The sequence below is a fragment of the Arachis ipaensis genome, chromosome B02 (genome assembly GCF_000816755.2).
Source record: "Arachis ipaensis cultivar K30076 chromosome B02, Araip1.1, whole genome shotgun sequence".
NCBI classification, from domain to species: domain Eukaryota; kingdom Viridiplantae; phylum Streptophyta; class Magnoliopsida; order Fabales; family Fabaceae; genus Arachis; species Arachis ipaensis.
The window spans coordinates 1833201-1847973 of record NC_029786.2 but is presented as its reverse complement, the minus strand read 5'-3'; the positions used below and the strand labels follow the sequence as shown (position 1 = coordinate 1847973).

The window sequence follows — 14773 nt, the reverse complement described above, 5'->3', positions numbered from 1 at the left end:
AAAGTGTACGTTGAGTTGGTGAAAGCAAGTGAGAGGGAATTTGCTTATTGAATATCAAATCAGGCTTGGATTGGATCACTTCATTTGGCCCGTTTTGATTTCTTATCTTTGTTTTCTTTTGGGCTTTGTTTGTGTTATCAACCCATCAGCCTTGTTTCATTTTCCATTCAATTTAGGCTACGGTATTAATTTGATTTTGGCCTGCAACAATAAATAATTAGCTTCATATAATTATAAACAATCAACATTTAATTATTTATTTTGTCCAATTAAATAATATTTGTCATCACTAATTAATTTAGTTAATTTTTTAACTCAACAATTTTTAATTTTTTAATATATTACTAATAGATAAATAAATAGAAGTCATGTTTGTTAGAAACAATTTTCAAAGGGAATAAGAAAAGAAAAACTAGACCTTAAATCCTTAATTAATCAGTATTAAGAAAGTTAACATTGCAGCATCAGCATCATTATTTTATTATGAATATGAACCATAAACAGCTCATGAATCATATGATTTTTACTTTAACAAAAAATTTTCCATACAGACTATAATTCCATTGGTCCTTCAAAAGTTGGGTGGAACTTTCCACGCGTCTTTCAAAAATTTGTTAGGATACGATTAAAGGTTTTATGCAATAACGTTGCACATTCCAAAATAACAATTAACAATTAACAATAGCAATTAAAAACTAAAAAGTATAGTGTTATAATTAAGAGCCTGCAAGACATTTCACACTAACAATTTTTTTAATGTTACCACGGAGACTCTGAGTCAATTGCCTTTGTCTTTTGGCCAACTAATTTTGGCGGGAACCAATGTCTATGAACCTTAAATTATTTTAGAAAAATGCCATATATTTAAGTCTTTTTATTAATCAAGTTTATTTAACATCATAAAAAGCAGTTATAACTAGCATTAATTTAAGTTTTATTTTTTAATTTAGTTAGACTAGTTCATAAAAAAATCTAAATGTGTAGCATTACTCATAGTTTTATTACCATAGTGTGCAGAAAAATCTTCTTTTAAAAAAATAAAATAAATTTGTTGCTATTTTCTTTTAATAACTTGCTTCATCATTCAAACAAAAATTTAAAAAGATGAATTAAACAAAGCTAGGTGGGCACTCCATTACTTTGAAATTTGAATTATTTTAAGTTACCTCAAAGACTTGCTTGACACCTTTTTACACTTGATTAAGAAAACTACTCGATCAAGTTCACTACATTGCAACCATTGTTCTCTTACCTTTCTCTGAAAATCCGATCACTTTGCTGTTGTTGTTGAGATCATATCATGGCTGGTGCACTTGTTGGTGGAGCTTTCCTCTCTGGCTTCATTAACGTTGTCTTTGACAGGCTCCTTACAACTGATACTGTCAACTTGGTCTTGGGCAAGAAGCTTCGTCCGGACTTGGTTGAAAGGCTGAAGACTGCTCTGTTGGGTGCTGAAGCTCTTGTTGCTGATGCTGAGATGAAGCAGTTCGGCAATCCATTGGTGAGGAAGTGGCTCGATAGTCTCCGGGATGCTGTTTACTGTGCTGACGACTTGCTCGACTCTGTCCTCATCAAAGCTAAAACTGGAAAAAAGGTACGGTCTTCCTGGTCCATTAGCTTCTTCAAGGACCGGCATAGGGAGATGGTGGATAGGATGGAAGAGGTGGTTACAAGAATAGAGCATCTTGGAAACCAAAAAGATTCTCTTGGTCTTGGAAAGATTCCCACTGGTAGCTCATCATGGAGGACTCCATCCAGTTCTCTTGTAAAAGGGAATGTGTATGGCAGGGAAGATGACAAGAAGGCCTTAGTCCAGATGTTGAATGACAACAATAAGGATCAATTGTCTGTGATCGCTATTGTTGGCATAGGTGGGGTTGGTAAAACAACATTAGCCCAATCGGTGTACAACAATGAGGAAGAGTTCATGAAGGGATTTGATCTGAAAGCATGGGTTTGTGTTTCAGAAAATTTTGATGTTGCTGAGACTACAAAGAATGTTATAAAGGAGATCTCTCCAGGTACTAAAGATCTTGAGCACTTCAATTCACTTCACCATACTTTGAAAGAAAAATTGTTGAACAAGAAATTCTTCATTGTTCTGGATGATGTTTGGAGTGATGATGGTGACAAATGGAGTAATTTTATGACCCCTTTCCAATATGGGAAGAAGGGAAGTATTGTTCTTCTAACTACTCGCGGGGAAAATGTTGCTTTAGCAGTTCAGAACTGTCGCCCTTATTTTCTCGGAGGGTTGTCAGAACACTATTGTTGGTCAGTGTTTGCAGACAATGCGTCTTTTCCACAATCAAATGGAAGTGCAGAACTTGAAGTCATTGGCAGAGAGATTGTCAAGAAGTGTAGTGGCTTGCCATTAGCTGCAGAAACACTTGGACGCTTGTTACGTACAAAGCATGATGTTCAGGAATGGAAAGATATACTGACGAGTAATATTTGGGAATTTTCTGTGGAGAAGAGTAAGATAATTCCAGCATTACTCATTAGTTACTTCTATCTCCCTGCACATTTAAAGCGTTGTTTTGTGTATTGTTCTTTGTTTCCCAAAGATTATAATTTTAAGAAAGATGGATTAATCCTTCTGTGGATGGCAGAAGATCTTTTACCACCCTCAAAGGGAAGAAAGAGTTTAGAAGAAGTTGGTTGTGAGTGTTTTGATGAACTTACTTCCAGATTATTTTTCACAAAGATTCATTATCATGGTGATTATTTTGTGATGCATGATCTCTTGCATGACTTAGCAATATTCCTTGCTGGAGATTTCTATTGCAACTCAGAAGAACTTGGTGAAGAGGAGATCAGCAATCAGACTCGAAATTTGCTTGCTGAATATCAAATCGGGCTTGGATTAGATCACTTCATTTGGCCCGTTTTGATTTCTTATCTTTGTTTCCTTTTGGGCATCGGCCTTGTTTTATTTTCTATTCAATTTGGGCTGCAGTATTGATTTGATTTTGACCTATAACAATAAATAATTAGCTTCATATAATTATAAACAATCAACATTTAATTATTTATTTTGTCCAATTAAATAATATTTGTCATCACTAATTAATTTAGTTAATTTTTTAACTCAACAATTTTTAATTTTTTAATATATTACTAATAGATAAATAAATAGAAGTCATGTTTGTTAGAAACAATTTTCAAAGGGAATAAGAAAAGAAAAACTAGACCTTAAATCCTTAATTAATCAGTATTAAGAAAGTTAACATTGCAGCATCAGCATCATTATTTTATTATGAATATGAACCATAAACAGCTCATGAATCATATGATTTTTAACAAAAAATTTTCCATACAGACTATAATTCCATTGGTCCTTCAAAAGTTGGGTGGAACTTTCCACGCGTCTTTCAAAAATTTGTTAGGATACGATTAAAGGTTTTATGCAATAACGTTGCACATTCCAAAATAACAATTAACAATTAACAATAGCAATTAAAAACTAAAAAGTATAGTGTTATAATTAAGAGCCTGCAAGACATTTCACACTAACAATTTTTTTAATGTTACCACGGAGACTCTGAGTCAATTGCCTTTGTCTTTTGGCCAACTAATTTTGGCGGGAACCAATGTCTATGAACCTTAAATTATTTTAGAAAAATGCCATATATTTAAGTCTTTTTATTAATCAAGTTTATTTAACATCATAAAAAGCAGTTATAACTAGCATTAATTTAAGTTTTATTTTTTAATTTAGTTAGACTAGTTCATAAAAAAATCTAAATGTGTAGCATTACTCATAGTTTTATTACCATAGTGTGCAGAAAAATCTTCTTTTAAAAAAATAAAATAAATTTGTTGCTATTTTCTTTTAATAACTTGCTTCATCATTCAAACAAAAATTTAAAAAGATGAATTAAACAAAGCTAGGTGGGCACTCCATTACTTTGAAATTTGAATTATTTTAAGTTACCTCAAAGACTTGCTTGACACCTTTTTACACTTGATTAAGAAAACTACTCGATCAAGTTCACTACATTGCAACCATTGTTCTCTTACCTTTCTCTGAAAATCCGATCACTTTGCTGTTGTTGTTGAGATCATATCATGGCTGGTGCACTTGTTGGTGGAGCTTTCCTCTCTGGCTTCATTAACGTTGTCTTTGACAGGCTCCTTACAACTGATACTGTCAACTTGGTCTTGGGCAAGAAGCTTCGTCCGGACTTGGTTGAAAGGCTGAAGACTGCTCTGTTGGGTGCTGAAGCTCTTGTTGCTGATGCTGAGATGAAGCAGTTCGGCAATCCATTGGTGAGGAAGTGGCTCGATAGTCTCCGGGATGCTGTTTACTGTGCTGACGACTTGCTCGACTCTGTCCTCATCAAAGCTAAAACTGGAAAAAAGGTACGGTCTTCCTGGTCCATTAGCTTCTTCAAGGACCGGCATAGGGAGATGGTGGATAGGATGGAAGAGGTGGTTACAAGAATAGAGCATCTTGGAAACCAAAAAGATTCTCTTGGTCTTGGAAAGATTCCCACTGGTAGCTCATCATGGAGGACTCCATCCAGTTCTCTTGTAAAAGGGAATGTGTATGGCAGGGAAGATGACAAGAAGGCCTTAGTCCAGATGTTGAATGACAACAATAAGGATCAATTGTCTGTGATCGCTATTGTTGGCATAGGTGGGGTTGGTAAAACAACATTAGCCCAATCGGTGTACAACAATGAGGAAGAGTTCATGAAGGGATTTGATCTGAAAGCATGGGTTTGTGTTTCAGAAAATTTTGATGTTGCTGAGACTACAAAGAATGTTATAAAGGAGATCTCTCCAGGTACTAAAGATCTTGAGCACTTCAATTCACTTCACCATACTTTGAAAGAAAAATTGTTGAACAAGAAATTCTTCATTGTTCTGGATGATGTTTGGAGTGATGATGGTGACAAATGGAGTAATTTTATGACCCCTTTCCAATATGGGAAGAAGGGAAGTATTGTTCTTCTAACTACTCGCGGGGAAAATGTTGCTTTAGCAGTTCAGAACTGTCGCCCTTATTTTCTCGGAGGGTTGTCAGAACACTATTGTTGGTCAGTGTTTGCAGACAATGCGTCTTTTCCACAATCAAATGGAAGTGCAGAACTTGAAGTCATTGGCAGAGAGATTGTCAAGAAGTGTAGTGGCTTGCCATTAGCTGCAGAAACACTTGGACGCTTGTTACGTACAAAGCATGATGTTCAGGAATGGAAAGATATACTGACGAGTAATATTTGGGAATTTTCTGTGGAGAAGAGTAAGATAATTCCAGCATTACTCATTAGTTACTTCTATCTCCCTGCACATTTAAAGCGTTGTTTTGTGTATTGTTCTTTGTTTCCCAAAGATTATAATTTTAAGAAAGATGGATTAATCCTTCTGTGGATGGCAGAAGATCTTTTACCACCCTCAAAGGGAAGAAAGAGTTTAGAAGAAGTTGGTTGTGAGTGTTTTGATGAACTTACTTCCAGATTATTTTTCACAAAGATTCATTATCATGGTGATTATTTTGTGATGCATGATCTCTTGCATGACTTAGCAATATTTCTTGCTGGAGATTTCTATTGCAACTCAGAAGAACTTGGTGAAGAGGAGATCAGCAATCAGACTCGACATTTGTGCGTAAATATAAGTCGTTGTAGCCCAAAACTTTATAATTCTATTTCTAAAGTAGAATCTTTAAGGACATTGTTGCTTATTGAAGATTTCTGCTCTTCTAAGAACACCGATGATATGGCAACACATGAAATATTATCTAAGTGTAAATACTTGAGAGTTTTATCCCTTGAAAGACTTGATGTGTTGCCTGATTCAATGGGAAAATTGATCCATCTGCGCTACCTCACTCTCTCTCATTATCATAGTAAGAAGTTGCCAGAGTCTTTGTGCAATTTGCGTGTTTTGCAAACATTGCGGTTGCATTGTTGTTTACTATCTGCATTGCCTAGTGGTTTGCATCATCTTGTGAGTTTGCGGCATCTTGTTATTACAAAAACTTCTCTGCAAAAAATGCCTGGAAAACTGAGCAAGTTGAATCAATTGCAAACTTTAAATTACTTTGTCGTCAGCAAGCATAAACACAATGGAATCCAACAGTTAGGAGGGCTTCCAAATCTTCATGGATCACTTGAGATTAAGAAGTTGGAGAATATTGTTGATGTGAAAGAGGCAGAGAGCGCAAAGATATCGGATAAGCACATTGATGAATTAAGCTTGGAATGGTTTCCAGGTGCTGATATGGTTTCAAACACACAAACAGAAAGAGACATCCTCGTTAACTTGCAACCGCACTATGAATTGAAAGAGTTGAGAATCAATAGATACAAGGGTACAATATTTCCAGATTGGTTGGGGAACTGTTCCTACAAGTATATGACAAGTATTACTCTAGAGTATTGCATGAATTGCTGCATGCTGCCTTCACTTGGACAACTGCCACATCTCAAGTCTCTAAGGATTAGTAGTTTACATAAGCTGGAGAGTGTTGGCAAGGAGTTTTACAAGAGTGAAAGCGATCATCATTCTTTGCCATATGCACCATTTCCCTCACTGGAGACATTGAAATTTTATAACATGCCATCCTTGAAGGTGTGGCACATATCTGACTCTGAAGATTTTCCTCCACTCAGGGAGCTTGTAATAAGCAACTGTCCAATGTTAGAGGGAGAGATGCTTCATCAGGTATTCTTGAGAACCCTTTCTTCTTTGTCAGATGTTTCCAAAACTCGACAACTAGAGATACTGGGAGAGGGAGATGAGTTCTACAGTTATTATGGCAATGGTTTATCAATTAGCGGAACTGAATCCGTGAAGTCTGCACTTAAGGCAATATGCATCGACCGTCAAACTTGTCTCCAAGAAATAAAAATCTCTGGGTGTTCATTTGCTATATCCTTTCCGGGCAATTGTTTACCCAAATCTCTGAAATGGCTGGCAGCCATCAACTGCAGCAAACTGGAATTCCCCGAGCAACAGCAGCAGAAATGTGACTTGGTGGAGCTATACATTAGTAGCAGCTGCGATTCACTGACTTCGTTGTCGTTGGATGCCTTTCCCAATCTCAAGACTCTCACTTTACTCGAGTGTAAAAATCTTGAATCAGTATCAATGTCAGAGCCATCACATGCTGCTCTTCAAAGTCTCACCATCCAAGGATGCCGCAATTTTGTGTCATTACCAAGAGAAGAACTGGCTGCTCTTCAAAGTCTCACCATCCATCACTGCAACTCATTTGTGTCATTTCCAAGAGAAGGACTGGTTGCTCTTCAAAGTCTCACCATCCATCACTGCAACTCATTTGTGTCATTTCCAAGAGAAGGACTGGTTGCTCTTCAAAGTCTCACCATCAGTCAATGCGACTCATTTGTGTCATTTCCAAGGCAAGAACTGGTTGCTCTTCAAAGTCTTCAAAGTCTCATCATCAGTCAATGCAACTCATTTGTGTCATTTCCAAGGCAAAAACTGGTTGCTCTTCAAAGTCTCACCATCCATCACTGCAACTCATTTGTGTCATTTCCAAAAGAAGGACTGGCTGCACCGAACTTGACAAATCTCGATGTCCAATACTGCTACAAGTTAGGGGCATTGCCGTATCAAATGAATGCTCTTCTCCCCAAATTACACTCTCTCTACGTGCATTGTATCCCGATTCTAGAGGGGGGTTTTCCACCAAACTTGAAAGAGCTTGCTATCGGGGGACCATGGAGGACTCTATCGTCGATCAGCAACTTGGACGCCCTCACTCATCTCACCATGTATGGAGATAAATATGAGAGCACAAAGCCATTTCCAGACGTGGGTTCACTGCATCACCTTCCCTCCCTTACTACTCTGTATCTCAGGGGTTTTCAGCAACTGGAGACGTTGGAGTCCAACCAGCTTCTCCACCTCACCTCCCTCCAGCATTTACACATTATATACGCTCCGAAGTTGAAGAATATAGCAGGAGAAAAGCTGCCTTCTTCTCTCCTACTACTTGAAATTAAAAATTGTCGTTTCCTGGGAGAATACTGCAAGAACAAGCATCAACAGATTTGGCCCAAAATTTCCCACATTCCCACCATTCTAGTTAATGGCCAACAAGTTTTTTGAATACAGATTTCTGAGCAGGTAATTCTCTCATCTTCACGTTACACATGCATAAGAATTAATTACCATGAAATGAAAATTGAAAGACAGTAAGTATCTTATTTTGTGTATCCGGCATTTGAGAATTTCGTTAGACATATTAAACAAAAAAAAAACAGCCAGAACTTGCCATATTTAGCATTAATTAATTATCGCAACAATTAATGAATGCTAAATAAGGCAAGTTATGGCTGTTTTTGGCTGATTTTCTTTGGTTACCAAACATTTCCGTTAAACAAATGGATGAATCAAATTTGCTGTTTTTACTTTTTACCATCTTCTGCTGGTAGCTTCTATTGAGGAACAAGTACCCAGATGGCAAAGATTTCAGCACAACATAATCTTTATACAATACAAACATATCTACATTACCTTGGGTAAACTGAACTAATATGTTCAGAATCAAAATAAGTGATTTCTGTTTTAGCTTCAGGTTGGTATACTTACTCTATTCCTCTTTACAATTTACTTCAGGTTGGAGAATATTGCCGGAGAAAAGATGGTGATGGATCTGCTTTCTTTATGGATTCAACCATTAAAATGTGCATTAGGCAGCTTCTATGGCAATTGCAACTTGGTCGGCATGTAAATACTTTTTGTAAAATTTTCCATTGGGATATTGCTATTTTGAAGTCAATTTTTTTTCAAGCTGAACTTGTCCCTACCAATTCTGTTTTTGAAGCTAAAATAAAATGCAACAATGTTGAGCACATCATCGCGTATTTATCAGCAGGTTTTGATAATTTTCTTTTGTCCGAGGCCCAAGCAAACACTTTTTGGAGTGTCTCTCTCTATGTTCCTTTTAGTGTGTTAACCTCATCAAGTGAAAAATCGGATGGTCAAATGTTTTCTTGTTTGAATGGAGATTCTTCACTCATAGTTCTTCAATTTGGAGGTGTGGTTGTGATCTGAGCTCTCAAGTAGGACTGGCAGAAAGTCTGTAAACAAGCATCATTGATTTCATTTTGTTGATGTGTTTGTGCCCTTGTGCATGTATGATTATTAGTGCTTGTAAGTTGTGAGACATCTTTGTAACTTTCATTTGGATAAGACTTTGGTGTTCTATTTTTCTGCCTTCTCTTCAATATTTTTCTGCTATTAACTATTGCCATATATAGTGTGCCTATATTATGTTTGGGTGCTTCCAAATTATGCCTTTGACAGGTTTAATTTATTCCCTCCATTCTTAGAGTGAAAGATAATTTATTTCCTCCCAAATGCAAAACATTGCCTTAGCCTAAAGGGATGCAGTTTCTGGGAAGATTCAAGAAAGGTGTGAATGAGTTATGACTTATGAGTATGACTCAGCACATACTGATAAAATTCAATTGTGATGTACCTTCCAAAGAAGAATTTTAACTGTTGGTTATGTAGCTTGTATATGCCACTTTCTTTGGAAAGATCTCTTGGTTTTATCTGTATTTCTCTGACAAGAAGATAATATTTACATGCAGCAATCCAATAAAAGAATCATCATGAGCGCCTAATGCTGTACTGAGTTAAAATACAAAAATTATTAGTCCCAAAGCATCACATATTTTTTAAAGCAACCTCATAGATAAGCTAGCTATCATCACGTGAAGGCGTGAAAGTCAACGTCTATTGCCAACACATTTTAACTTATATTATTAACATAAGACCATGATTGATATGCAGATTCATGCTCCTTAGTTTTATATTATTAACATAAGACCATGATTGATTGCAAAGCTAGCTAAGCACTCCACCGATACTGAATTTTTTATAGTTACCTTCTTTGAACCCATCTATTATTGAGTTCACTACCCCCTGCAACCATTGTTCTCTTACCTTTCTCTGCAAATTCATTCACTTTTCTGTTGTTGTTGAGATCATATCATGGCTGGTGCACTTGTTGGTGGAGCTTTCCTCTCTGGCTTCATTAATGTTGTCTTTGACAGGCTCCTTACAAAAGATGCGGTCAACTTGGTCCTGGGAAAGAAGCTTGGCCCTGACTTGGTTGAAAGGCTGAAGACTGCTCTGTTGGGTGCTGAAGCTCTTGTTGCTGATGCTGAGTTGAAGCAGTTCGGTAAGCCATTGGTGAGGAAGTGGCTCGATAGTCTCCGGGATGCTGTTTACTGTGCTGAGGACTTGCTCGATGCTGTCCTCCTCAAAGCCACCACTCAAAAGAATGCAAGTTCTTCCTGGTCCCTTAGCTTCTTCATCAACCGAGATAGGGAGATGGTAGACAAGATGGAAGTGGTGGTTAGAAGAATTGAGGATCTTGGAAAACAAAAAGATTTCCTTGGTCTTGAAAAGATTCCCACTGGTAGCTCATCATGGAGGACTCCGTCCACTTCTCTTGTAAAAGGGCATGTGTATGGCAGGGAGGATGACCAGGAGGCCTTAAAGAAGATGCTGAATGGCAACAATGAGCACCACTTGTCTGTGATTGCTATTGTTGGCATAGGTGGGGTTGGTAAAACAACTTTAGCCCAATGGCTGTACAACAATGAAGGGGAGTTCATGAAGGGATTTGATCTGAAAGCATGGGTCTGTGTTTCGGAGGAGTTTGAAGTTGTTGAGACTACAAGGAATGTCATAAAGCAGCTCCATGGAGGTACTTGTAGTCTCGATGATTTCAATTCACTTCAAAATGCTTTGAAAGAAGAATTGTCCAATAAGAAGTTCTTTATTGTTCTGGATGATGTTTGGAGTGATGATGGTGACAAATGGAGTAATTTTATGACCCCTTTCCAACAAAATGGGAATAAGGGAAGTATTGTTCTTCTGACTACTCGGGAGGAAAATGTTGCTTCCGCAGTTCAAAATTGTCGCCCTTATTTTCTCAAGAAGTTGTCAGAGGAATATTGTTGGTCAGTGTTTGCAGAAAATGCATCTTTTACAGAATCAAATGGGAAAGCAGCACTTGAAGAAATAGGTAGAAAGATTGTCAAGAAGTGTGATGGCTTGCCATTAGCTGCAGAAACACTTGGTCGCTTGTTACGTACAAAGCATGATGTCGAGGAATGGAACAAGATACTAATGAGTCATATTTGGGGATTTTCGGTGGAGAAGAGTAAGATTATTCCAGCATTACTTATAAGTTACTTCCATCTTCCTATATATTTAAAGGGTTGTTTTGTTTATTGTACTTTATTTCCCAAGGATTATAAATTTGTAAAAGATCAATTAATCCTTTTGTGGATAGCAGAAGATCTTTTACCACCACCAAAGAGAGGAGAGAGTTTAGAAGAAGTTGGTTGTGAGTGTTTTGATGAACTAACTTCCAGATTATTTTTCACGAAGATTAAAGACGGTGATGATTATTTTGTGATGCATGATCTATTGCATGATTTAGCAATATTCCTTGCTGGAGATTTCTATTGCAACTCAGAAGAACTTGGTGAAGAGGAGGAGATAAGGATTCAGACTCGGCATTTGCGTGTAGATTTACGTCGTTGTAGCTCAAAACTTTATAATTCTATTTCTAAAGTAAAATCTTTGAGAACATTATTGTTTAGCGGTTTCTCATCTCCCAACTGCAACATTGAAACGGCAACATGTGAGATATTATCAAAGTGTAAATACTTGAGAGTTTTATCCCTTACAAAACTTGATGAGGTGCCTAATTTAATAGGAGAATTCATCTATCTGCGTTACTTGGATCTCTCTTGGACTGATATTAAGACATTGCCAGAGTCTTTGTGCAACTTGTGTAATTTGCAAACATTGAAGTTACGTCGTTGTTATGAGCTAACTATGCTGCCTAGTGGTTTGCATAATCTTGTGAGTTTGCGCCATCTTGATATTAGAGAAACTGCTTTGGAAGAAATGCCCAGAAAAATGAGCAAATTGAATCAGTTGCATGTTTTAAGTTCCTTTGTGGTTGGCAAGCACGAAGACAATGGAATCCAGGAGCTAGGAGGGCTAGTGAATCTTCACGGATCCCTCGAGATTAAGAAGATGGAGAATATTGTTGATGTTAAAGAAGCAAAGAGGGCAAAGATAATGGATAAGAAGCACATTGATGAATTATGTTTAAAATGGTCTTCAGGTGAAGATTTGGTTTCAAGTACTCAAAAAGAAAGAGACATGCTCGATAACTTGCAACCGCATAAAGGGTTGAAAGAGTTGAAAATCGAGGGATACAAGGGTACAATATTTCCAGATTGGTTGGGGAACTGTTCCTACGAAAACATGACACGTGTATCTCTAGAGTCTTGCAAGAATTGCTGCATGCTGCCTTCACTTGGACAGCTGCCATCTCTTAAGTCCCTGCGCATTAAAGGTTTGGATCAGCTGAGGAGTATTGGCGAGGAGTTTTACGAGAATGAAGGAGATCATCATTCTTCGCATATTGCACCGTTTCCCTCACTGGAGACTTTGGTATTTTATAACATGGCATGTTGGAAGGAATGGCACTTACCTGACTCAAAAGCTTTTCCTCAACTTAGAAAGCTTGAAATAAGAAATTGCCCGATGTTGAAGGAAGAGATGCTTAATCGGCTATTCTTCAGAATAGTTTCTTCTTTGCCCACCGTGGCCATGTATCTTGATGAGGATACTTTATCAATTGGGGGAAGTGAATCTGTGATGGAGTCTGCATTTAACGCAAAGATCAGCATCAACCATCTACGTTGGCTCCCAGAAATATTCATCCAGAGGTGTAGAAAACTAGAATTCCCCCAGCTACAGCAGCAGAAATATGATTTGGTAGACCTACGAATACACAGCTGTGATTCACTGACCTCCTTGTCGTTGGATGTCTTTCCCAATCTCAAGAATCTCAACATATTCAGGTGTAGGAATCTGGAATCAGTGTCAATGTCAGAGGCACCACACGCTGCTCTTAAAGAAGTCACCATCATTGAGTGCGACAAATTAGTGTCATTTGCAGGAGAAGGACTGGCTGCACCCAACTTGACTCATCTTTATGTCAGTGGGTGCTCAAAGTTGGAGGCATTACCACGTGATATGAAGAGTCTACTCCCAAGTTTACAGTCCCTCGAGATATATGATTGCCCAAACATTTGCAGATTGCCAGAGGGTGGTTTGCAGCCTAACTTGAAATCACTTTCTTGGGGAATTGGTGAGCAACAAATGAGGGATCTATCATGGATGCCCAACTTGCACGCCCTCACTCATCTTACCATTCATGGTTCTTTGTGTGAGAACATAAAGTCATACCCAGAGGTGGGTTCGCTCCCTCACCTTCCCTCCCTTACCACTCTTCGTATTGGATACTTTCATAATCTGGAGACATTGGAGTGCAACGAGCTTCTCCGCCTCACCTCCCTTCAACAATTGACCATTCGTTGGTGTCCAAAGCTGGAGAATATGGAAGGAGAAAAGCTGCCTCCCTCTCTCTTGCTACTCAAAATTGAACACTGTCATTTGCTGAAAGAACACTGCAAGAATAAGCATCAACAGATTTGGCCCAAAATTTCTCACATCCCAACCATTCAAGTCGTCTAAACAGAGATTTCTGTGCAGGTAATTCTCTAATATTCATGTTTCTGTGGCAATTGCAACTTGGTGAGCATGTAAGTACTTCTGTAAAATTTTGCATTTCTGTATTATTTTGATGTCAATCTCTTCTCAAGCTGAATTTGTCCCTTTCCGTTCTGTTTTTGAAGCTAAAAAGGAATAATACATCATTGTGTATTTATCAAGCAGGTTATGATCATTTTCCTTTGTGTGAGGCCCAAGCAAACACTTTTTGGAGAGTCCCTCTACATCCCAATTAGTGCATTAACCTGAACAAATGAATGATCGGATGGTTAAATTCTTTTCTGGTTTACCTGGAGTTCTTCATTCATAGTCCTTCAACTTTGAGGTGTGACTACAATCCGAGCTCTCTAGCCAAAAAGTTTGTAAGCAACAGCCGTCTATTGTCTGTTGTACCTGGAGTTCTGCATGCATCCTTAGTAGTGCTTGTAAGTTTTGAGACTTATTTGTAGCTTTGATTTGGAAAATAGTGAAAATTTTTACCTTCCCGTGGGTTTTTTAATCTCACATTGAGAGGTTTTTTCCCACATTAAAATTTGTTGTTCTGTTGTTCTGTCTTATCTTCAATTATTTGCTGGTATTAACTATTGCCATAGTGTGCTTATACTATGTTTGGGTGCTTCCAAATTATGCCTTTGACAGGTTTAGTTTATTCCTATCATGAATGATCATTTTACAATGTTAAATATCTTGCCTATAAATTATATTGAGGTACATTCTATATAACTAGTAGCTTAATGTTTCCAAATTCCAAATGTGCACACAAGTAGGGGAAATAAAGCCTTGGAGTCTAGCTTGGTTGAATATACCATGTACCTTTCATTTTGTCTGCTTTCTCTCTCTCCTTTTTTATAGAAAATAAAGAAAAGAATTAAAGGAAACTAAAAGCAATTCAATTTGATTGTACCAAAGAATATTGAAAATAATGCACCAACTATTAATTATCTTAAAAGGTTTTGATAGGTGTATACAAGAACTACTCTCTTCCTTGAATAAATGAAAGAGAAGAATCATCCTCTTCCAAAAGGAAATTCAGTTCATTAAGAAAAAATCCATTAGGATCATTTTTTATACTTGTGCTGCAGAAGTAATAAAAATGACAAAGCAAGTATGAAAGACCAAAATAGGAGAAATGAATGGATAAGAGTTAGTCTTCCAAAGTTCCACAATTGATTAAAAAATGTCA

The 14773-nt window shown here is 37.4% G+C and overlaps 3 protein-coding genes across 5 annotated transcripts; all 3 read left to right on the top strand.

The window, feature by feature from the left end:
* LOC107626584 (putative disease resistance RPP13-like protein 1) lies at positions 1023-2965 on the top strand. The gene has a single exon (XM_016329488.2). The coding sequence runs from the start codon at positions 1301-1303 to the stop codon at positions 2963-2965; it is 1665 nt and encodes a 554-aa protein (XP_016184974.1). The 5' UTR covers positions 1023-1300.
* Positions 3794-9185, top strand: LOC107622409 (putative disease resistance RPP13-like protein 1). Of its 2 annotated transcripts, XR_001616209.2 has the most exons (3): positions 3794-8100; positions 8593-8703; positions 8801-9185. XR_001616209.2 is itself a non-coding variant. In XM_016324292.2 (2 exons), exon 1 carries the CDS (start codon positions 4072-4074, stop codon positions 8080-8082), a length of 4011 nt encoding a protein of 1336 aa, XP_016179778.1. In that variant the 5' UTR covers positions 3794-4071; the 3' UTR covers positions 8083-8100; positions 8593-9183. The 2 variants fall into 2 exon arrangements, 1 of the variants encoding a protein (XP_016179778.1); XM_016324292.2 differs by having other exon boundaries at positions 8593-9183.
* LOC107622447 (putative disease resistance RPP13-like protein 1) lies at positions 9318-14310 on the top strand. Of its 2 annotated transcripts, none has more exons than XR_001616215.2 (2): positions 9318-13622; positions 13756-14310. XR_001616215.2 is itself a non-coding variant. In XM_016324334.2 (2 exons), the coding sequence occupies exon 1, from the start codon at positions 9976-9978 to the stop codon at positions 13552-13554; it is 3579 nt and encodes a 1192-aa protein (XP_016179820.2). In that variant the 5' UTR covers positions 9318-9975; the 3' UTR covers positions 13555-13572; positions 13756-14310. The 2 variants fall into 2 exon arrangements, 1 of the variants encoding a protein (XP_016179820.2); XM_016324334.2 differs by having other exon boundaries at positions 9318-13572.